We start from the raw sequence: 22,879 nt of genomic DNA, 5'->3' as shown, positions 1-22,879 counted from the left end.
TGGGAGTTTTGCACAAAGTCATATTGTTTGGATTGTAGAGTTAGACAGTTTAACCCTTTGAAACCTGAGCAAAGAGAATGAAGAAATTCGTAAAAAGAATGAGAGGATTACCCAAAAATTACCCTATTAGCCGCTTCTGTCATCACAAACATGGCTGGAAATGTCCCAATGTCTAATTAAAAATACCCAGCTTTGTTGGCACAAACACAGATGGAAATGTCCCGACGTCTTGTTAAAAACACCTGGTTTTGTCGCCACAAACATGACTGAAAAAGCTGCACTGTCTCGTAAGAATACATGGTTTTGTCACCGCAAACATGGTTGTCTCGACATCTTGTCTAAAGTATCAGGCTGTGTTGCCACAAAGAGAGCTGGAAATGTCCCAACCTCTCATTAAAAAAAATTCCCGGTTTGGTTGCCACAAACTTGGCTGGAAATGTCCCAACATCTTGTCAAAAATACCAATTTTGTTTTGGTTTTATACAGTGGTCTGCACCTAGCAGTCATGCCATCCACCATGTCTTCCTCGTAAAGAGAAACTAGCTCATATATACATGTAATCTGAATAACATCATCTTAGAAATGTTGGTATGATAGGTAGCTATGAAATATACAAATATAACACATCTGTGGTTTGCAGACTGATACAATGCCAGCATTTTATTCTGGTGACTGGGCTGATATTTTGCTATGAGACTGAATGGGCTTTTTTATGGGCAACATTTTGCCATGTCACAGTTGGAAAAGTAAAGGTGTAGCTATATTTTAAAAATAATTCCGAGTTCCTCTTAGTTTCTTTAGTTTCAGGGTCCTGATATTGTGCATGTTGGGTCGCTGACACACTGTCATGACTTACTGGGATACTTGAAACGAGCAGAGTCAGAGCAAAAGAGCGATAATCAGCTATGACTATATGGACTACTGTGACAAGTCACTATGTCTGCTGTGAAAAGGGCCCATTTAAATGACTATTTAAATCCAGCTGGCTGACATCTCTCTGTTGAATTTGCATATTCTCTCTGTTGTGGTTTCCTGCTTACACTCCAAAGACAGGAAAGTTTAGAGAACTTGGTGTGTGTGAGTTTGTGTGAGGTGACCTGTCCAGAGTTTTGCCCTCTTGTCATTTTGGAAACAGCAACCAAAACTAGTTAATCTCATATGGATGGAAAGAATTTATTCCGTTTATTATGTTATTGTGTCAGCCGATTATTGATGCAAACTACATGTTTGTCAGCAGATCATCAGAATAATAAACAGATATGAATAATTAATAATGAACATAATGATCCCTCTTCTGATTCTGATAGCTGTCCGGTGAACTTTGCTCTCTGTACACATTTATTTACCTAACAAATAAATCCGCACTTCTCAGTCTGAGTCCACAGTTCTTTATTTGTTAGTAAATTAAGCTTGATGAACTTAAAGTCAGTAGCAATCTATAAAATATAGCCTACAAAATGAAATATCCATTTAAAGAACACTTTCTCCTGTCCCATAGGATTACCTGTTTCTGCAGGGTTGATTGTAATTATTCTCAAATGAGCACATCCAAACATTTATCTAATCATCTGGCAAGTATGACATCTATTGGTGAGAGTTGGAACTGATGGAATAAGGAAACTAAATCCCACCATTAGATTAGTGATATCCACAGTTATTATTTTAGTGTTTTTTAAAGTGTAAATAAAGAGTTGTTTAAGATCCATTGTAAAGACATTTACATTTGACCCATTTACCCCAAAGGGGTATGTTTGTGTGTGTGTGTGTGTGTGTTAAGTAGGCTATATTTATTAAAGGGCTATGGTCTCTTTAATTGTGCACATGATAAAATAGAATATATGACAACAAAAAAAAAATAAAGACAAAAATAAATACAGTCCCATGAGAAAATGCACAAGTGGGATGAAGGTGGGATGGCGTGGGGCAACACTTATATGACTAATACCAAACCTTTAAGAGCAATAAGACTTATTAACAAGGTTAATGCCAGAGAACATACCAACAGACTAGCTAACATTGAAATCGAAGGAAATCCTTACAACCAAGTTACAAACAGACAAATACTTTTAAAATATCTAACCCCTAAGTAATATTAAAGACAAAAAATACAAGGGAAAAAAAACAATAATAGTAATAATCCTAATTTATATTGCACATACAAGTATTAGCCTAATTTAAACATGAAACACTTTTCATTGATAAGAACTCAGCTGATCAGTGGGTACAGAGGCTGGTGACTCTGACAGGACTTTAAATGACACATAACCTGTTTGGGGTTTTGTTGATTTGGAACTAGTGCGTCACGTGCTCGCCTCATCACTCTCACAACCGCATTTCTCAGGAAATTTTCAGACACGGCCGTAAGTTTCGATTCTGCTCGCCACGCTCCCCTCGCGACAGATTGACGCGAAGGTGCACCAACAGCGCGCGCCGTTATGTGCCCGGGTTGACCAATGAGCGGTTGGCTCTGAGCTCACGGGGAAACTATGTGACCAGTGTCAGACATTTCGGCTCTTGACCGCCTTCAGACCCGCTGCGTCAGAGCCAAAATGGCGCCCCTAGTAAGATCGAGAAGAACCGCTTGGGAGGGACGAGTAGCTATCCAATGAAATAGAGAACTGACTAAAAACAGATGAAGGAAATAACAACCCCACGCCGTCGTACTGTCTCAAGCTGTTTTGTCTTACAGCCTTTTAAAAGCAGAAACAGGAGCTAACTGTAGCAATGCGCCTGTATTAAAATACCAGTTTGCTAGTTAACGTTAATAAGACATTAGTGGACTCGGAGTGTCAGCATACAGTAAGGTGAGTACATTTTGTTGTTACTGGTGGGTCTGGCCCTGTCTGCGCTTTTGACTAGTCAAAGACAAGCTAATATACGGATAAAGTACACTCGGTCTCGACTTGAAATTGCAACACTTTGAGTCTTTACATGCCATAGTCAGCAGTCACAGATCGTCTCTTGTCTGGACTTTGTCTGTTCATGTGTCGATTACACACTAATGAATACGCCACACTTACATTTAAGAGACACGCATTAAATGTTCAACGTAAACTGTCACTACAGTGTAGACAAACCCCCTGTAAAACTGTCTGTATTCCATAAAAGGGTCATTTTAGCTCTTTGGATTATAACTACAATTTATCATCCCACAGGTATCCTATACGGAATAATAGAGACTTTTTGAGAGTAAGTCGCTTCTTGAGAAATGGGTTCAGAGTCAGGCTCTGCTGCTGAGCCTGTTGCTTAATGGAGAGGGGCTATTGCTCACGTACAGGGTATTCTTATCTACATATATTTTTCCAGTAACCTCTAAAGAATTGACCATAGTTTTTGATGCCATCCCAACAGACACCCCAATGCTTCATACATACAAACATAAGGAGAGATAAACACAAACTGCTCTTTTTGTGATGAAACACCGTTTTTTGGCATTGTTCTCACACCAAGAAGTTCTGGAAGGACTCATGCAGATTCATCGAGGACAGTACATTTAAAGACTTTATATCATTTGGGGAAAATGTGGAGTTTGGCTTCCTCAGTAATATGGAACAAAACATTTTGTATAATTAATTTGGTGATGATTTTAGCAAAGCACTCCATACTTAAATGTCAGTTCAGCATTTAAAAAACCCCCGAATATTTTCAAAAGAAAAAAACACACAAATTAAATGTGTTTTGCTGTTTGTGTGCATGTTTACCTGACAGGATGGCTCAGTGGGACAGACTGAGACAGCTGCCTGCTGCATACACACAGCAGCTACATGAGCTCTATGACAGGGACGCTCTGCCTATGGATGTACGGCACTACCTGGCAGCCTGGATAGAGAAGCAGGAGTGGTAAGGCAGCACTTTCATCTTCTTTAGCTCCTGATATCTTTAAACCCACATAATATTATTCAAGGATAACAGTGAATAACAATTATGTAAAAATATTCTGCCTGTGAGTCAAATCAAGCCAAATTTTATTTTTATAGCACCTTTCCTACAATCGTGCAGCCCCAAGTGCTTCACGGAGCAATGTTACAAAACAGGTAACAAAAACAAACATTATAACAACAGAGATGAGCTGTTTAAAATAAATTAAAGTCAAAAGAACAAATTAAAATGAGATTATATAATACAAAAGACCAAAGATAAGGCTTACAAACAGAGGCAACAAATGATGAGGCACCATAAAGTAAAAGCCAGGCTAAACAGATATGTTGTGAGGTTTCTTTTTAATATGTCCACTGAGGTGGAGTCCCTCAGGGCCTCAGGCAGACTTGTTCAGTAAAGTTGGGCTGCAGCTTAATACAGATTCCCCTTGGATTTTTGTTAAAATCCTTGGGACAATCAGGAGGCCAGTAGTAGGAGGAGGATCTAAGAGACCCACTAGGTAAATATCTTAAGAAGCATATCTAAATGATAGGCTGGTGCCATTCAGTGATTTAAAAACTAATTAGAGAAAAATGGACAGGCAGACAGTGCAGTGACTTTAAAACAGGAGTTACATGCTCTCTTTGTCTGGTCTCTGCCAGTATTCTTGCTGCTGCGCTCTGAACCAGTTGCAGGCGGCCAGCTACTTTTTTAGGAAGACCAAACAAGAGGGCATCACAGAAGTCAAGCCTCGAGTTTACAAAGACAGGCGTTAGTTTTTCTAAGTCAACCTGAGAGAGGAACTGTCTGACCTCAATCTGAATCTTGTTTTTTATTCTTCAGGCAACGAGCAACGAGGGACTATGACTATGCTACGGTGTTGTTCCAGGTCCTGCTGGAGAATTTGGATATTCAACACAGCCGCTTTGTCCAGGAAGAGTCATTCTTACTGCAGCACAACATTAGACGCTATAAACAGAACTTTCAGGTTTGTATGGATAGGTCAGATTTGTGGAAAATGAAAGCACCATTGAGCGACGTCTTTATTTTAGACTGTAAATATTAACTGTGAAGATGAGGAATGGTTATGATACAGTGTCTTTGGAGAGATCGGTTGCAGCTGTATTTTGGACACAGAATCTCACATTTATTTTAGCTATCCTCAAAAGGGAGACTTTCTACACATACTTCCTTTTAATAAAAATGGTTTCATATTTCAGTTATAGTAATAAACCAAAAACCCCTTCTGCTTTCATTCATTTAATCATCATCGTACCTGATGGCAGTAACTATGTAATGCTGTGATATTGTGAAACCACAATATTTTCTGAGACTGTGGTGTTTTTGCTCCATTTTTCTTGCGTGTGCTGATTATTTCAGGTATTTAACTTTGAGTCTTATATCAATCTGACCTCTCCCCCCCGACAGAGGTACTTGGAAGACCCGTGTGCCTTGGCAAACACAATCCTGTGGTTTTTGAGTAAAGAGAAGGAAATTCTGCATAGTGCTGAGCTGGCTGAACAGGTTGGGGCAACAGTTCATTAACACAATGAAACATGCAATAGAATGAGCACACCCTCAAGGCTTTTGAATGAGAACAGCATGTACATGTAAACAGTTCCACCCATATTGGCATTTGTCACCTTATTTTTCTTACAAACAATTTTTTTGTCATATGGTCACTTAATATATTTCCCTATTTGGGCTGTTTTTGCCCACATGACTCAGTACTCAACTGCCAAAACTGAATGTACTGCAGTATTGTAACTTAAATCATAACTTACATACTTACATAACAGTGTTAATTATAATAATAATAATACAACCGCTTATTATTAAAAAACATAATAATATTATGTTTTGCCTGTTCTCACTTGTTCAGAAAAATGTATCTGCAATAATTTAGGAAGCGCCACATGTGCTGAAAAAACCCAACAGGACTCAGCGTGTGGGCTAAAAAGCAGAGATTTTACACCAAGCTGTGATATTGTTTTAACTGCCAGTTTCACACTTAATTCCTTGCACTGCAGCAGTATTACCCAATATCACAACTGAAAGACTCTTAACTGCTCCTCCCACTCATTTGTTTCCTCAGGTCCAGTTTTTGCATGTAGAGCAGGAAGTCATGGAGACAAGCAGCCAGCAGGACCTTGAACGTAAAATGGCCGGCCTCAGGAATGAAGTGCAGGTGCAGATTATTTTTGCTTTATGTTGTTTTGTCATGCTTTGAAGATGAAATATATTACAGTTAATTCACTTTTTTTCCTGCACTTTTGGGATATAGTGCATGGAGCATACAATGTTATGTCTGGAGGAGCAGCAAGACGAGTTTGATTTTAAATACCAAACCAACAAGATGGAAGGTAAGCAGATTAAGAAGTTGTGGTTATATTTGCATGTTTTGACAGTGTTCTCAGAGGATGAGTAATAAAGTAGCCTGAATCACAGCTATATGTGTTTTTTTTGTTTTTGATCTGTCTTTCATGGAAACTGTTATGCAGCTGTGGTAGATGAGGCTGTGAAGAGGGAACAAATTAAGGTTCTCCAGTTACTTGTCAACAGACTGGATGAATGTAGAAAGGTATGGAGTCATTAGTTTAAATAAAAAAAATTTCTTAAATAACACAATCTCTTTACTCCAGTTATTTTCCTAATTATTGATTTATTATTCCCTCATACAATCACCTTCATAGAGCACTCTGTCAGACCTAAATAAGCTCCTGGACAGAGCTGATGACCTGATCGAAACGTTGGTGAAGAAGGAGCTGGTGGAGTGGCAGAGGAGGCAGCAGAAAAGCTGCATTGGTGCTCCTGACAATGTTTGTCTGGATCAACTAGAGAAATGGTATGTTCATCTCCGGCTGCTCCACAACACTTTTAATCTTTGGCATTTATTGTAAAATTTAGATCAGTAATCACTCTGTAAATTAACTGAAAAAAAAACTGGAATTTGATACTTTGCTAATTCCTCTACAACTATTACTGTATCACAGCCATGGTCCTTATTTGTTGGTGTTTTTATGCTTCTGTGCCAGTGTCAGCCATGGTTGGAGGCATTATGGCTTCAGGTTGTCTGTCCCATTTTAATAAATCTTTTCATTACATCTGGCACAAACGTCCACTTTGACTCAGCTGATTAGAAGAATTTGGTGGTCTAAGGTCACTATAACCTCACAAAACACATTTTTGGCCATAAATCAGGAATGGATCCACTAATTGTGACATTTCTTAGAAATATCTAATAGGATAAAATGATGAAGTGACGTTTTTTTTTTTTAAATCTAAAAGGTCAAAGGTCAACTTTACTGTGACACCAGAACGTTCTGCAAAAACACTTTTTGCGCCATTATTCAATCCCATAACTCAGGAGCAGAGGGGGAGACATTCGGTCAGACACTGAATTGGCGACACTAATCTAGGATGCCCACCTTTAAAATGTGCTGAATGTATGGATCTTCTGTGCTGCCACGTTGAGAATTTTCGTGAAGCATCTGAATTTTAGAATTTTTAGCTTCTTTATAGCAACATCAATATTTGAAGCCTTCTTCTGTGGTGGCTACATGTGAGTTTGCTCAGTCACGGAAGTAAACTGCAACTTGAGTGGTTGGTGGAGTCAAGTCAAGTCAGTTTTATTTATATAGCCCATTATCACAAAACATGGTTTGCCTCAGAGGGCTTTACAGTGTACGACATCCCTCTGCCCTTAGACCCTCACATCACCCAAGGAAACAGCAATAATAGAAACAGATGCATGTCATATTACAATAATGGTAGGTGTGAAATTAGTAATTGCTCTCTATGATGATGTTGAGAGAGATGATAACAGTCTCATGCATATGTGAAAGGGAGTTGTCCAAAGGCAAGATCACAGCATCGGCGCAACCAGGACCAGACCACGATCAGGGCGAGCGGGGGGCAAACAGGAGGCATACAGCTGCACAGCAGGGATTCTATTTTTTATCCCCATTTTCTAAGACCTGTGTGAATGTCTTTTTCTCTTTTGTAGGTTCACCTGTGTAGCAGTGTGCTTGTTCCAGGTGCGTGAGTTTCTTGGTAAGCTGGACGAGCTGGTTGGAAAAGTGTCCTATGACAAGGACCCCGTGAAGGCCCAAAAACCTGCGCTGCAAAGGAGAGCAGATACGCTTCTAAAGGACTTACTTAAGAGGTCTGTCTCTCTCTTTTAAGACACACTTGCTGACACTTTCTTGCTCCCTCAGGAGTTCTTGTGAAATTTCCTGACATTATTGTTTTACTGTTTTTTGAAGTTCCTTCGTGGTTGAGACTCAGCCATCCATGCCTCAGGGAAAAGGACCACTGGTGCTCCGCACAAATGTCCAGTTCTCTGTCAAGACCAGGTCAGTGTGCCACTTGAGGAAATCAGTAGGATGATCTGTATTTATTTGAAACTACTTTTGGTACATGTTTGTAACTTGATCCATAAGACTTTTCCTCTGTACATTTTGACCAGTGCATGATGCGGTATCAGTTTTCATAATTACATGTGCAGGTCTTAGTTTGATATTTTTGCATGTCAGATCACTGACATTTCATAGACATTTTAGAGTGCACAAGTATCTTGAGCTACTCTTCTGCAAAGTCTTCTTCAGTGGGTTGCTCCAGCTGTTTGTAAGTTCAAATGTAGCCTCGTTTGAAAGTAGTTTGTGATTGCTGTTCATGTGTTACTAGCATTTTAAGGGTTGCACAAGCTTGAATAATTCCAATGTTGACACAAGTTACAACAAGTCTTACACCTAACCCTTATTAATAGGTGTACAGTCAAAAAAATGGTTATCATTGCCACCTTTTTAAAAGATGTGATAACAAGAGCAAATCACACCGTTTGCATCAGCAAAGCAGTTTTCACAATTAATTGTAACTGCAGTTGTTCTCGTGCCTTTCAACTCAAAATAGAAATGCTTGAAACAGAATAGGAGTGTCTGTGAACTTAGAAGTTAAAGTGCAAACATATAAAATAATACAGTAAAGTGGGTAATTACATATAAATATCCTTTTTGCCAAATTAGAAAGCAAATATATAGGGTCATATAACTTCCTAATTAACAAATTCTAATTAATAACAGTTTGCCAGTTATGCTGTCGTTATGTGTGTTCCCAGTAACAGGGTACTCATGTATTACCTGGTGTTGTTGTTGACAGTTTGACCACTGGATGTCACTGTTGTCAGCCTGCACTAGATTCAGGTTAAGGTTGTGTGTTGTTTAGTTATCACCAAATCATAATACTGTCACCAAATGTGTTATTGATCCATCGACATTACTCTGTTTCATACTGTAACCCTGAGAGTGTTACTTTTTTTTTGTTTTTCACATTTTATTGTTAAGAATCTTAAGATTTCCAAAGTTCTTCAATCTTACACTTGATTTACTGTTTTCAGACTTCTTGTGAAGTTTCCAGAGTTGAATCACTCCATGAAAGTGAATGTATCCATGGACAGGTGAGATTCCTCCTTTTTAGTCTGAGTTACTTTCACTACAGCCACAGCAAACTGGCAGTCTTTAGTTCATGACTTTAAAAAACGGATGATGATGTTTTGTGCTCTGTTTCTCTCACCCTTGAAATTAGGGAATCTCCTCAGATCAAAGGGTGAGTATTTGTTTTATATATCCTCAGCCTCCTTATTGAATGGTAATTCTAGAATAACTGTTTAAACTTTTGCTTTTCATAAGAATTAGTTTAAATTAAACCTGGTATGTTCATAGATATCGGCGTTTTAATGTCCTGGGGACCAACACCAAGGCCTTGAACATGGCAGAGAGCCAGAGTGGAGGCATGGTGGCCGACTTCAGACATCTTGTGAGTGATAATATTTTGAGAAGAGACAAAAATATGAAATTACAACTGAGTAAACTCTCATCAACAATTAGATCCAAAGCCTTTGATACAGTTTTGACACCTGAACGATAAATCTGTCACACACTTAACTGTGAACGTGGTCAAGTACACATATATAACAGCCTCCAGCAGCTACGCTGAAGTGATTAGAAGACGAGGAATTCAATAACAACATTCGGTCTTTAATCTCAGGTGGTATGATTGCTGTTTGACCAAGTTTGTGTACTCGTATTTGTCTGTAGACTCTGAAGGAGCAGAAGTCTGGAGGTGGCGGCAAAGGAGTCAGTGATGTGAGTTGACTCTGGCAAACCCGAAGATACAATCTTTACATAGTTTAACTCAGTAACTCTTGATACAAGAGGATGGGTGTAACCAAATAATGATCTCTCTCTCTCTCTCTGTTGTGGTGTTGATAGATTTCCTTTTCCGTTACTGAGGAGCTGCACATCATCTACTTCAACACTGTGTTCGAGCTGAAAGGCTTGTCTGTTGAGTTGCAGGTGGAGTTTCCTACATGGCTGTTTTTATAAAAATGTCTATGTATAAAGACTAAGCATCTCAAAATTATCCTTACTGTCTTGAGTAAATATGGCACAAAGAAAAATTATTTTCTCTGGCACCCAGGCCTCCTCTATCCCGGTGATCATCATCTCCAACTCCAGCCAGCAGCAGAGCGCCTGGGCGTCTGTGCTCTGGTTCAACCTGCTCAGTCTGGACACCAAGGTGAGAGATCCCCATGACTAACACACACACACACACACACACACACACACACACACACACACACACACACACACACACACACACACACACACACACACCACGTAGCATTTCACAGTTCATCTGTCCTAGATGGCATTAGAAAGAAAAGAAATTAATTGTGTATAATTGTGTTAATGTCATCTGTCTCTCCAGGACGTCATGTTCTTTGCCAACTGCCCTACAGCCCCTTGGCCGCAGTTTGGAGAGATGCTGAGCTGGCAGTTTCTTTCCGCCACTAAACGTGGTCTGAATGAGGCTCAGCTGGAAATGATTGCACACAGACTCTTTGGTAAGTGTTGCATCTATGTTCTGCTTCAGTAGCTTGTATTTGCTTATTTCAGCGGTTGTTCTGTTTATAAATTGGGCTGAATTCATTCATCTGTGAGTCTAACATAATATCAGGAAACACCTTGGTCTGACTTTGTTACTAAAATGCATGTGTAAGACTGATTGGTGTAACATTCAAAGATAAAAAATAACTCAAGTTTCTGCAACACTTCCAGAAAATGCTAGAAACATGGGGTAAAAACTTTCAATTGTATTTCAGCTTTGGCCTTTTTAATGCCATTTGGTATGATATACATTTGTCCAGTTTCTCCTGACAACACATATTGTGCCAAATTTAAATCAATGAAGAAGGAGGTAAATTACTTCTTCTTCTTTTTTTCTCCCAATTAAACAAGGGATGGCCAAAACTTAAAAATGTCTTTATTCATTTTTTCTGGTATCATTTAGAGCAAACACTATATATAAAAAAAGACACATTAATGTCAATCTTAAAGGGTCAAAGTGTGATTCCATTGTTAAACCTTGGATGTTTAATTTATGTGTATTTCTGTTGTGTGTCTCTGGGGGACAAGTGTGTTAATGGTGTTAGATTGGAATGATCATGACACCCAGCAGGACTCATGTACTGTTAATATTGATTTGTCAGATTATGATTTTAAAAAATTGCACACTGTTATTCAGCGTGGTTCATGACTTGATACACTTTATTATAGATCTTGCAAGTGAGTGAGTTTCATAATTCATTATTTATTTTCAATCCCACCAGGAAAACAGCAGAGTTATGACAACTGCAAAGTTGCATGGACAAAATTCAGCAAGGTAATGAGTTCTTAGGAAATATTTTTCAGAATGGCTCCAGGGATTAACCTTAAACTGCACATTAAATATTTCAAATTTGGTGATCATCTGACTTTTCCCTCTGGTGTCATAATGATGTTTGGTGGTTTGGTTTTGAGTGTGTTTGAATGTCCACATCTATTAAATGGATTGCTATTACTTTTGGTGCAGACTTTCCTTTTAGGTCTCCCGCTGTGATGAATTGTTGTCGATCCACTATTTTTTCCTCTTGCATTAGCCCCAGGTCTAAATTACCTAATACCTGCAAAATTAATGACATTACCATTATGTAATTTGTGTTTAGTGCTAATATGCATGTCAGCTACCTAAAATGGTAAACTAAGATAACACACGTGGCTCAACTTAACAAAACATCAGCATGTTGACGTAGTCATCATGACCATCTTAGCTGACAGAGAATTTCATATCATCCGCTACCATTTTTACGCGTAATGCACTGTAACTGTTTAGGATCAAAAACAAGCTGTGCACCTTAACCTCTGTCCATCCATGTACATTGTGTTGCTCATTGTAGAGATTAGGATGAGCATTACAACCTTCCAAAACTGCTAGCAGGGCTGTACATTCTCAGTCTTGTTTGTTTATTGTTTAAGAATATATTGAAGGTGTGAAATGTTGACCTTTTCCATACCTCTTGTTGCAGGAAAACCCTCCTGACACTTTCTGGGTGTGGTTTGATGGCATCTTAGTGATGGTGAAAACATACCTTGAAGACCTGTGGAGGGATGAGTATGTTTTAGTCTAATCTGGGTTTAATACTGGCCAATTTATCTTATGACTTTATTTCTGGGAAATAGGAGAATTTGTGTGTGTCACATAAGACTTTTTATGTGCACTGCAGCCTCATCATGGGATTTGTGAGCAAAGGCAAAGAGAAGTCCCTCCTGAAGAAAAAGCAAAGAGGCACATTCTTGTTGCGCTTTAGTGAAAGTATCATTGGAGGAATAACCTTCTCCTGGGTGGAAAACACCATAAATGGTGAGATATTTTCGTTTCGTAATGTTTCTAAAATATTTTGAAATTGTTACATGGTAGACAAAGGTAAACAAGGTTCCAGGTAGATTAGTTAAACTCACTTCATCAATCACCCTCTTCCTATTGTAGGTGAGCCGGAGGTAAAGACAGTCCAGCCCTTCACCAAAGTTGACCTGTGCCAGATCCCCTTCAGTGAAATCATCAGGAATTTCCAGATCTTAGAGGCTGAAAATATCCCAGAAAATCCTCTGCTTTACCTTTATCCCAACACCCCTAAAGACGAGGCTTTTGGGAAGTACTACTCTGAGAAGAATGGAAGTAAGGGCATTGCAAGTTTGCTGATACTTTTTGCTTGTCGCTTAATAATTTTTGGATAGTGTATTTGCTGAAAAACACATCTTATATGTCAAGTGCTGTTTTTTGTTAAAGCTGGGGTAGGCAGAAATCTGGAAAAGGCAAAATTTGAAAATACACCCTCCTCCTGCTGCTCTCCCCTCTCTGTCCTAAGCCCCTCCAACCAGACGACCACAGACACATGTATGCACTTTATAAAGTAACCCAGTTTATCCCATACATTGATTTATTTAGTCTTATTTCATTGCACAATTGCACATAGATTTGGGTTGCTGTGACTGTTGACTAGGAGTCCTTTTCTGGAGCTGCTGTAAGCTCTCATTTCAGTGAAGTGGTCTGGAGTGGCAGGGAGTTAACTGAAGGACACACTCTGATTGAGGCTCAAGTGAATGTTAGTAACTTAAATGTGAATTTGAAGCCGCAGCCGTGAGCCTTTAGCTGCTTTTAAGAAGGCTAAACCATTAGAAACATTTTCTCTCCATCTCTGAAAGGCTTTGCCGACCTGAACATTTATTGTCAGACTCACTCTTAGACTCTCTTTTGATAACTCCATCTCCCTCTTTAAGGGTTCCTCTTTAGTGTAGGCTTTTGTTACCAATGCTGAAATATCAACTTTCTCTGCTGACTTCTCCACCACCATCAGTAGTCTTTTACCAAAAGGTTGTGCTTGCACATCTGCATTTAAAGAACCACCAATAGGAACACCATCTCTCTGAAATGACCTGTGATTTGCCAAAGTTTTGTCACAGGCGAAATTCTCTAAAGCGTGAAAACAGAGCCGAGATGACGTGCAAAAGTCTTTTCTCAGACTGGAATTACAATATTCTCAAAGTTTATGACAGTATTTTTGCCCAATGATGCCAAAATAAAACTGCCAGCCCAGCTTTAATGTTATTTGAATGGTGTTTTGCCTTGCAGTAGTAATGGGCACAATTACACTATAGTGATAGTGTTGGGAAATAATACCATATATTCATATCTAAACTCATTCTCTTTCAGGTAACAGTCCTTACATTAAGTACATCAAAACCAAGCTGATGTTTGTTTCAAAGGAGTAAGTATGTTATCTATTTTCTCCAGGCTGGATTACAGTATCTTGCTTCTTTGAATAATACTAAATGGCATTTTTATTCTCTCTGTGTCATTTATACAGAAACAGTAACTTCACACTAAAAATGCACTCACTTCATCTTAGAAACAGTGTACCAGCGCCCTTTTTTAATGTCATGAGCAACTGGTTGTGATGACTGTTTGTCATTGGTCATGTAGGAACACACTGGAGGCTAGGTCACCCATGCCCTCTGACATGGCACAGGGTGAAGGCCTGGAGTCAGTGAATGGCCTGTGTGGAGAGGCAGCTGGTGAGTTGAGCTGGCTCTCCTTGCTGTCCCACCCAGCTGAAAACCTCACCCAACAAATCGCTCTCCCTCTGTCACAGAGCTCTGTGTCGCCCTCTCTGTTTTGGCATTGCGGTGTAGGAAATCAGTAGGGAAGATGCTCTTGAGATATATGTCAGGCAGCAGCTATGAAATTCAACGTTTGATTTATATTGCATGAGGCTGTGGGCTGCTTCTACTGCATGCACATGCACAGTCAGTCTTTTTGACTGAATATTAAAACTAACAGGTGTGAAGGTGATAAGCGAAACTGTTACTAACACAATAAACTTTTCATAGCTTTCTGATTCTTCCTTCTGATGCTTCAAAACCTAAACACTTTGCTTGGTGGATGCACTAAATCAATCAAAAGACATTGTAAAATCAAAGCGGATCATAGCAAGAAGTTAAACAATGCAACAGGTAACAATCGATCATGATATCAAAGATAGCTAAGTTATTATTACTTTTGAAAACATTATCAGTAGGAACATTTATGGCATTTAGATAGCATCTTATCTTATAGTGATGACAGTTCGATCCATGGGAGATACATTTTTCAGGGCTCAGAAAGACAGACATGGAAAAATTTGGGGATTGTTGTCTTCTCAGTCCAGTAAAAATCTGGCTTGACTTCATGCAGGTCCATGTACCATTTCGGTGAAAGCGAAAGTCTAGGACCTTTGGGAAATTCACTTTTTCAAATGGTAACAAAATCTACCTACCAATCCCTGTAAAAGTCTCTGATAAATAAGTTAAATAAATACTGTATTTAAGACACAAAAAATACACCAATTACCTATTATGTGCCAGTAATTTTTTTGTCCACGACCAGTAACTTCCTGGAGTCTCCTCTAGTCTCCTGGCAGCTGCAGAATATAAAGAAATAGTCATTAATGTGTTATGTTAGAGGGTGCTAGATGGCAGATTTTTATTTTTACCATTTGAAGAGTCAGGCTAGCTGTGTTCCTGTTTCCAGACATATGAGAGTGGTCTTGAGCTTCTCATTTAACCCTATAAAAACCTGAGCTAATTGGCTTGATGACTGTCAAAAACTCGGGCAGTGAGCAACATGAAATTGCCCTAAAAATGAGTTTAAAAAAGTTACAAGAAAACTACCTCAAAATAAGCAAAGAAAAAAAGAAGAGTAAAAAAAACAAAAAGACACAAGAAAATGACCTTAAGTGTTAAAAATTAAATAAAATATATATTTTTTCTGTAACATAATTTTAAATATATAAGTATATGGGTTAGAAATATAGCTTTCCGGATATTTTTCCTTTTTTAGTGATAATATCTTATAATATCCCCACTGCTGATTTTCAAGTCATTTTCTTGTCACCTTTTACTATTTTTTATTGTTGTTGCAATTTTCGAAAAACATTTCTTGCAAAGTGGCTAATAGTCTTTTTCCCATGTTTTCAAAAGATATGAAACATTTTTTTTTGAGCTGTTAAACCAGTTGCACAAACTGAAAAGAAAAACATAAAACAAGTGTATTTGAAAACTTGAATAACATTATGATCATGAGGAAAAAGTACAAATACCACACATATTTTATGAGAATCTTGCACCAAATGAAATTCTACTGATCTGTATGTTCCTACAACTTTCTGCTGTGTGTTTTGGGGTTGTCTAGCATGTCACATTTTTGTGAAAGCAGCAAAATAAAAAAAACACAGCCATGACAGAAAAAAACAGTATCTTTCTGTTTTCCCTTTCTCTGCTCTCAGAACAAGACGGAAGTCCTCATGCCCTGCAGTCACCTCTGGAGATATATCCTCCTGATCCCATGCTGTCTTGCTCTGTCGTAGCCACAGAGAATGATTTACAGATGTTTCTCAACAACCCCAACCTCTTCGGTGACACTGACATCTTGCAAGATGACTCAGGGCTGTCTGATTTTGGTTTTCCAGAATTGAATTGCCTGCCCCTACAAGCTTGTGGGGGCATTTTACAATAAGTCTCTGTTGTTTGTATTTAAACTAACCACTGTATCACTCATCGTCAGCTTTACTTTTAGCTACTTAAGTATTTGTGTTATGAAACTGCAGTATACTTAACATTTCCACTGTGAACGTAATAGTCTGCTTTTTTAATATGAAATACTTGATAACCTCTCTGCGGATCCTGACAGTAGATAATTAGAAACAGTCTTTGCTATCAGCACGTGGATGTGGTGTGCACTTTTAAATCACTAGAGTATAACCTTTATATTGCCCTTTTATTATGCAGAAATAGTGTTAATGATTATTCGGTGATTTGAAGACAAAAGACAAGTAACTGAATTAGCTGGTCTCATAACCACTTCAGTAGTGTCCTAGGCACCTTGCATATGATATTTTTTTTAATTTAATTTAGATTTTTTTTAGGTCTTTTTACTTTTTAGATAATGCATTCAAGGAATGATATAAAACTGACAATGTGAGCAGGTGGAAAAATGTTTAAATGGGGTATTGTAGAGTATATTGCACTTACTGCACTGCACATAATGTATGTTTTAATGTTTGTTTGTTGTTTGTCCCTTTTTGGTTGCTTTTATTGCCATCTACTGCTTGTGATTAGCTGTACTGGCACATGGCATCCTTTCCTTTACGCAAGGAACCTATAACATATAGTTTCTTTGCATTTAAGTTATATGCTTTTATATTAACCTCCTCATTAAAATCAAAATAAAATGTTTCCATGTTGAATAAAGGGGAAGGGAGTGATTGTGTGTTCCCTTTATTAATAACTTAAAAAGTTTTAAATTAACAAATATGAGAAGTAATTTTTATATTTACAACTTCCTTATCATGTAAATTTACAGCCTTTTCAGGCTGCAGCTCGCCACCACCAAACTTTTAGACCTCTGTGAAAAATTAAAACAGTTTTAGAAATATAACCAAATGATGCGACTCTTGAGATTTTAGCTTCTCCTTTAACTTTTAGAGTAGTCTTGTGTGTTTTATTTTGGACATGATTATTAAGTTTTTATTCACCCTCATCAACCAGCGGCTCGTGCAGTGAGCGGCGAGCCTTCCGCCTAGCATGAAGTGGCTAGCTAACAACCACACAAAACAGGGACAACAAACATTAGCAAACAACTGTAATTATATCGGGAGTTAGCGAAGACAGAAAAACATCTAAAAGGTACGTAGGTGCTTAAAACGTGTTTTTGACAGGCTGCTAGAAACAACTTTACCAGTTTGTCACGGTGATTTGGCTGTATGTTGTTAAGTAGGCTAACTTGCTACCGTGTTAAACTAACGTTGACGTTAACCAACAGCTGCTGTTAGTTGTTAGCTGTTCAACTGTTAGCTCGGTTAACATTAATTATATTTGTCGGTGTTTTAATGTTTTACACCCCTACTGAATTAATTGTATTAATATCAGTTTCACATGATTTACACGTTTGTCAAAGGACTGACAGTCAGTAGCTAACTTCACATTTTATTTTCAACCGAGGCTCTGTGCTGGCGGTGTGGCTTACATGTGGTGTAGACCTTGGTGATCTTCTGACATGTAAGTACCACAAAAGTATCACTTTTTACTGATCAGCAACGAAAGATGAAATGACCCTCCCAAATAGCTGGAAATTAGTAATAACTATACCAACATAATCTGTAAAATTAGAGCAAAACAAAGAATATTAAAACGGGGAAAGCAAATGAATAATTGACCTCAAGAAAACTTTGAATATTATATTTCCTTGAAATAATTGTGAATGTCTAGTTGTGACAATTTTAAATTTAGATTCTTGGAAATTTTCCCTACCTCTAAATAATCTACTAATTTCTTAAAATGTACGGGACATTTCTTGCCAAGTTGCTCATTGCCTTTTTCCGCATGTTTTTCAAAGAAATCTCACCATGTAGCTCAAACACTTGTGAAAGCACAAGAGAAGTGCTGTCGACCCAGGTTTCAAAGGGCTAACTGCTAAATAAGTAGAAGTATAAATACATTAAAGGCTTGTCTTATCAAAACTTTGACGTGGTGACCAATCAAAGCTCTTTCAGTCCATGCTAACTGGGCTTCACATGTTGTTTTAGGTGTCCTTTTTTTCTTTAAAACTAAAAGTTTTAGTTCCAGTAAAGTACAAATACAAGCACATTCCACCCACATGAATGCTTTAAACTATTAGTCATGTGCTATCAGCATTTGCTGCTTATTTGGGAGGCAGTACGGAGTGGAGACGCAGTCACGTGTAATTTCCTGAATTGCTGTAATAAGGTGTGCTGTGTTTGACAGTAATGTCCTGTGCTGATTTTGTAACACTGTTGGTTTCTCATATTATGTAACACACCCACAGAAAACTACAAGTGGTTATGACGTACTAGCTAATTCAAAATAGAATTTATTGCATACATAACACATAATGCAATCTTGTACATACATAAAGTTAAGCAAACAGTAAAATAGATTGTAAAGAAAATGGAGCAGTCTGAAATGTTGGCAATGCAACATAAATGTAACACAGAAAAGAGACTTGAAACTTGATAGTGGCAGAATGTACACTGAAAGAATAATATATAATATCTAAATGAGTTAATATCAGGGGAAACATTAGGCAGGTGTAGCTCTAGGAGTTTAGGATCTCTGAGTTGACTGGCAGGTCCAGAGGTAGGTGAATGGTGCAGCTGCCCTGGTGAGCAGCACGTGGTAGGCCTGGCGAAACTGTCGGTTCATTACTGCATATAGCACAGGATTGATACAGCTGTTGAGCCAGGTGAGGTTTGCGCAGAACATGTGAAGCACCTGTGGGGCGCGGTTATGTTTGTCAGCTATGTTGAGCAACAGGAAGGGGACAAAACAGAACACAAAACACAGAAAAACAGTAAAACACATGCGGGTCACACGCCTGAATTCGTCATCATCCCCTGATGTTGCTGAGCGGGAGGAGGAGGCTGCAGTGGTGCGAGCAGGTGTGGACGAAGGTGATGTTGGGACGATATCAGACTTGGTTGCTGATGAATTTAAGGCTATGGCAGTGTCCTGGGCAGATTTGGAGGACTTTTCGCTGGTGATTTCATCCGTACTCTGGGTTGGATCTACCTGGCTGCTCACCTCGCAGCTGCATGTCTTTGCCATGCCACTCTCAACACCACTGTCATCAGTCCCTTGTGCTGAAGAAGTTGGTTTCTTTCTGGAGGACCGGCGGCTGAACCTGTAGCGAAGCAGAGCTTGTGAGGCGATCCGAACACGTCTGTAAATGAGGAAGTAGAATGCACCAACACATCCAAGGCCGACAAAAAAGTAGAAAAACAGCAGGATGGTGCTGTAGGGCCGACCCCTGGTGCGATGGAAGCTGCATGTGCACACCTGTGGCACAAATGTGTAAACGGGCCAGAGTGGTCCAAAGCTGGCCAGGCCCAGTGCCCACGCTGAGATCAGGAGTAAAATCAGACCCCGGTTAGAGAAGACACGTTCAAACACAGCCCTTTTTGCTACCAGGAGATATCTGCTCACTGCTACCAGACAAAGTGTGATGATGGAGACAGAGTTGGAGAGGAAGAGGAGCAGGCCGAAGATGCTGCACCAGAGCTGACCGCTGCGCCAGTGGAGGTGTAGATAAGAGTCGACTGATATGGGCTGCAGTATGGTGCAGTACAGGAGATCAGCGACAGCCAGATTGACGATGAGCACATTGAAGCGAGTCCTCAGACGAGGGTCTATGGTGAAGGCTAGAATGGTCATCAGGTTCCCCACCGTACCAGTAATAGTCACAGCACATCCCCACACCACAGCAAAGTACCGGTAGCCTACGACTGAAGGACTGTAGCAGGAGAAGACGTCATCCTCCGTTTGGTTTGTGTGGTTCATTGGCATTCTGTCGACAAACAGGAATCAGAACATTAGCGTCTTTGTTATTGTGCTAATGGAAAGTTAAACTCAAACAGCAACCCAATACTTCCCACCTGTTAATATTAACAGTGGAGGATGACACCCCACCGCTGTTAATATTAACACAAGTTAAAAGGGAAGTTACAGGTGGTCAAAATATCTTACCACTTCCTTTTAAAAACTTCTGTCTGACAGAGGTATTTTTTTGCAGTCGTCTATATGATTATTCATTGTTTTGTTTCATTACATTTTGTGAGCACAGTTTTAAAACATCTTTAGGGCTTTACTGCAGTTTTAGGATAATCAAATGTAATTTCATATACAAATGTTGTGTACGTTAACTCATTGATTTATTTCTATTTATTTTTTATTCTTGTGGCATGTCAAAACATTTGGCCCATCACACATAGAATTACAAGACACAATTATTTTTCAAACATATTCCGGTCTTGCATGTACAAGGCATGTGGAAAAAGAAAAGAAAAAAAAAAAAACTCAAAACAAAACAATATCCCATTCCCAAATGTACTGTTCAGTTAACAAATTACTAAAAAAATGAACCGCCAGTAAACTTTTATGGCTCTAGTAAACTGAAATACATTGTCCAGCAAGCACAAATATTTCCTCAACATTAGCCATAATAAATCAGTACACACAAGGAATGAAAAAAATAGAAACCTGCTCTGTGGACAGTATGATCTCAAAAAAGTTTCCCTTTCTTCAACAGTAAAAATCTGTAAATTTTATTTCATATTCATTTAAACTTTTTCCTTTCCATCTCGATTATGTTTACATCACTGATCTGAATTCTGCGTATGGATTACGTCTCTAAATTAATAAATCATTTTATATAAAAAAAATGCCTGAGTCTAACAATAATAAGATACAGTATAACAAAAAAAACCAACTGAAATCTTCAAGGCAAACACTATTTTAATACAAAGCACTCATGAATATCCCACCTTAAAGCTGAAGACCGCTGCCAGTCTTTCTAATTGTGGATGTGTTGCTGTGTCATTCTCTGCAATGATCTGGTGCATTAAAAGTCTGGCTTCCTGCTGGTGTTACAGTTTATGTGCATCCTCGGTGTTGCTTAAGTACTTTCTTACACAAGTGAAACAGTGTGAGGTATGGTTGGGTTTTCCACTTCATGTCTAAATTAGAGAAGAGAGATCTTGTGCATTTCAGAAGAATTTCTTTTCATAATCAATTGTGAAAAAAACACTGTATAAGTGAAATCCATATATTTTAGTAATGTCACTATACTGAATGATGAAAGTCACTAATCTCTAGGGACTGTCCAAACAGAACAGGTATCTGCTTGATCAACTATTTAGATTATTGCTCTGATATGTGTTGTGTACTCACCATATCACAACATTGAAGTATGTGTGCAAGGAAAATAATTTGAGGTGATAAATATTAGAATATTTTAAAAATATAATGAAAACTACCTCACGATTGTGACACATTTATGAAAGTGAAACAGGCTGGTGATTGTGGTTAACTGTATTAATACAGGCCAATATTATAAGAGTATTTCCACGCTGATTGTTTGGGGCCGCAAGCTTGATGTGGTTCATACAGCAAAGATGTGCATGTAATGCAACTATCTGCTGCAGTTATACTCTTTATAATGCAGTACATTTCTATGCTGTGCTGTTGAAACTGTTTCATTAAGTGAGCAGAAGGCTTACTATTTTATGTAAATTAATTACATATAAATAATTTTCATGTAGACAGTTTACTACAGAGACACAGTCTTGTTTTGTGCTTGGCCCATATTTACTGTCAGTGATCATTTGGGAAATAATCTAGATAATCATCCAGGGAATGGATGATGTGAGTGGTGCCAGTCTAAGTGCACATTAACCAAAGTTACACTGAACAGACCAAAGCACATTGTTTTGTTTTTTTGCTCATGATGTTTCTCTGGTTATTATTTATTTATTTATTTATTTTTACAAATATTGTATTTTCCTTAGACAGTGAGAGCAAACATTGATATTGATATGGTGTTTCGGTGGAGCTTAATTCTCTACTGTAACTTCAGTGCTGAGTCTGCGATAAGAACATGACAAATGCTTTCAGATACAATTTTACCATTCGTCTATTGCACATTCACTTCCTGTTTCTGTGCACAGGGGTAAATATAGACCAGTGCACTGACTAATTTTCTTCCACAGGAAGAGAGCTAAAGTGTTGCTAAATGCAGCTATATGTGCTATAACCTATAGGCATTTTGTTGACATTGATGCCTTGCAGAAGTAATGATCCATGGCAGAAATTAACAGTCACAACATAAATACAGATGTAGGTTTTTGAGTCAGATACAGTCATATGTTGCAGAGTGGAGGATGCTTGAGATGAGATTTGAGATAAACAATCTCCAGAGTCCATTGCATGGTTGGCAGATAGTTGTATCATACATGGAAAGTGGTAAATGTGGATGCATATAAGATCTCTGTAAAACCTACTCACAGTTTTAAAGTAAGAGAAAGGACAAAGATAGATATTGAGTTCGGCCGGAACTTAATTCATGATGTCTCTATGAGGTGACTCCCACAGTACAGATCTCACAATTGAAGTGTTTGGATCCTGTTATTTTTCCATCCCATTCTCCTCGGATATCGCCACCCCGGCGATAACCGAGGCGGGAGGCATTATGTTTTTGGGTTGTCCGTCCATCTGCCTGCCCGGCCCATTCTTGCGCATATGATATCTCAAGAATG

At 38.6% G+C, this 22,879-nt stretch overlaps 3 protein-coding genes across 6 annotated transcripts in view; 2 read left to right on the top strand and 1 right to left on the bottom strand.

Annotated features, from left to right (window-relative positions):
* Window positions 1-2,615: 2,615 nt before the first annotated feature.
* On the top strand, window positions 2,616-17,027 carry stat2 (signal transducer and activator of transcription 2). Of its 3 annotated transcripts, XM_042503805.2 has the most exons (25): window positions 2,616-2,804; window positions 3,156-3,189; window positions 3,709-3,840; window positions 4,702-4,846; window positions 5,287-5,382; window positions 5,954-6,046; window positions 6,143-6,221; window positions 6,360-6,439; window positions 6,552-6,703; window positions 7,865-8,023; window positions 8,124-8,213; window positions 9,254-9,313; window positions 9,442-9,462; window positions 9,579-9,672; window positions 9,954-10,001; window positions 10,128-10,211; window positions 10,336-10,434; window positions 10,627-10,762; window positions 11,528-11,580; window positions 12,263-12,348; window positions 12,461-12,597; window positions 12,724-12,912; window positions 13,948-14,002; window positions 14,218-14,309; window positions 16,058-17,027. In XM_042503805.2, the coding sequence occupies exons 3-25, from the start codon at window positions 3,710-3,712 to the stop codon at window positions 16,285-16,287; spliced, it is 2,409 nt and encodes an 802-aa protein (XP_042359739.2). In that variant the 5' UTR covers window positions 2,616-2,804; window positions 3,156-3,189; window position 3,709; the 3' UTR covers window positions 16,288-17,027. The 3 variants fall into 3 exon arrangements, with proteins under 3 accessions (XP_042359739.2, XP_042359731.2, XP_042359747.2); XM_042503797.2 differs by lacking the exon at window positions 3,156-3,189; XM_042503813.2 differs by lacking the exons at window positions 3,156-3,189; window positions 14,218-14,309 and having other exon boundaries at window positions 16,058-16,262.
* A 320-nt stretch (window positions 17,028-17,347) lies between these two features.
* tsfm (Ts translation elongation factor, mitochondrial) overlaps window positions 17,348-22,879 on the top strand; it is a 78,010-nt gene continuing 72,478 nt past the window's right edge. Inside the window, exons 1-2 of one of the 2 annotated variants that reach the window (XM_088087345.1) lie at window positions 17,348-17,456; window positions 17,772-17,828. Coding sequence is in view for 1 of the 2 variants with exons in the window: in XM_088087339.1 (XP_087943465.1) it covers window positions 17,827-17,828 (2 nt within the window). In the remaining variant the exon portion in view is untranslated. Of the gene's footprint in view, window positions 17,457-17,771; window positions 17,829-22,879 lie in introns of those variants that run through there. The other variant, XM_088087339.1, reaches the window with a different exon arrangement.
* Window positions 18,645-21,429, bottom strand: gpr84 (G protein-coupled receptor 84). The gene is made up of 2 exons (XM_042511455.2): window positions 21,110-21,429; window positions 18,645-20,133 (listed from the first exon to the last, which is right to left on the bottom strand). Exon 2 carries the CDS (start codon window positions 20,130-20,132, stop codon window positions 18,894-18,896), a length of 1,239 nt encoding a protein of 412 aa, XP_042367389.2. The 5' UTR covers window position 20,133; window positions 21,110-21,429; the 3' UTR covers window positions 18,645-18,893.

This window comes from Plectropomus leopardus, chromosome 2, assembly GCF_026936395.1.
Source record: "Plectropomus leopardus strain MGB_pleo_1.0 chromosome 2, ASM2693639v1, whole genome shotgun sequence".
Lineage (NCBI taxonomy): Eukaryota > Metazoa > Chordata > Actinopteri > Perciformes > Serranidae > Plectropomus > Plectropomus leopardus.
Note: the sequence above shows the minus strand (reverse complement) of the source record. Positions and strands in the feature narration are given on the sequence as shown.

Excerpts from the sequence above, each read along its gene's own strand:
- gpr84 (XM_042511455.2), bottom strand. The coding sequence starts at position 20,132 with ATGCCAATGAACCACACAAACCAAACGGAGGATGACGTCTTCTCCTGC.
- stat2 (XM_042503797.2), top strand. The coding sequence starts at position 3,710 with ATGGCTCAGTGGGACAGACTGAGACAGCTGCCTGCTGCATACACACAG. Across the intron at positions 6,047-6,142 it reads GCCTCAGGAATGAAGTGCAG|TGCATGGAGCATACAATGTT; the intron begins GTGCAGATTATT and ends TTTGGGATATAG. Across the intron at positions 9,673-9,953 it reads TGGCCGACTTCAGACATCTT|ACTCTGAAGGAGCAGAAGTC; the intron begins GTGAGTGATAAT and ends ATTTGTCTGTAG.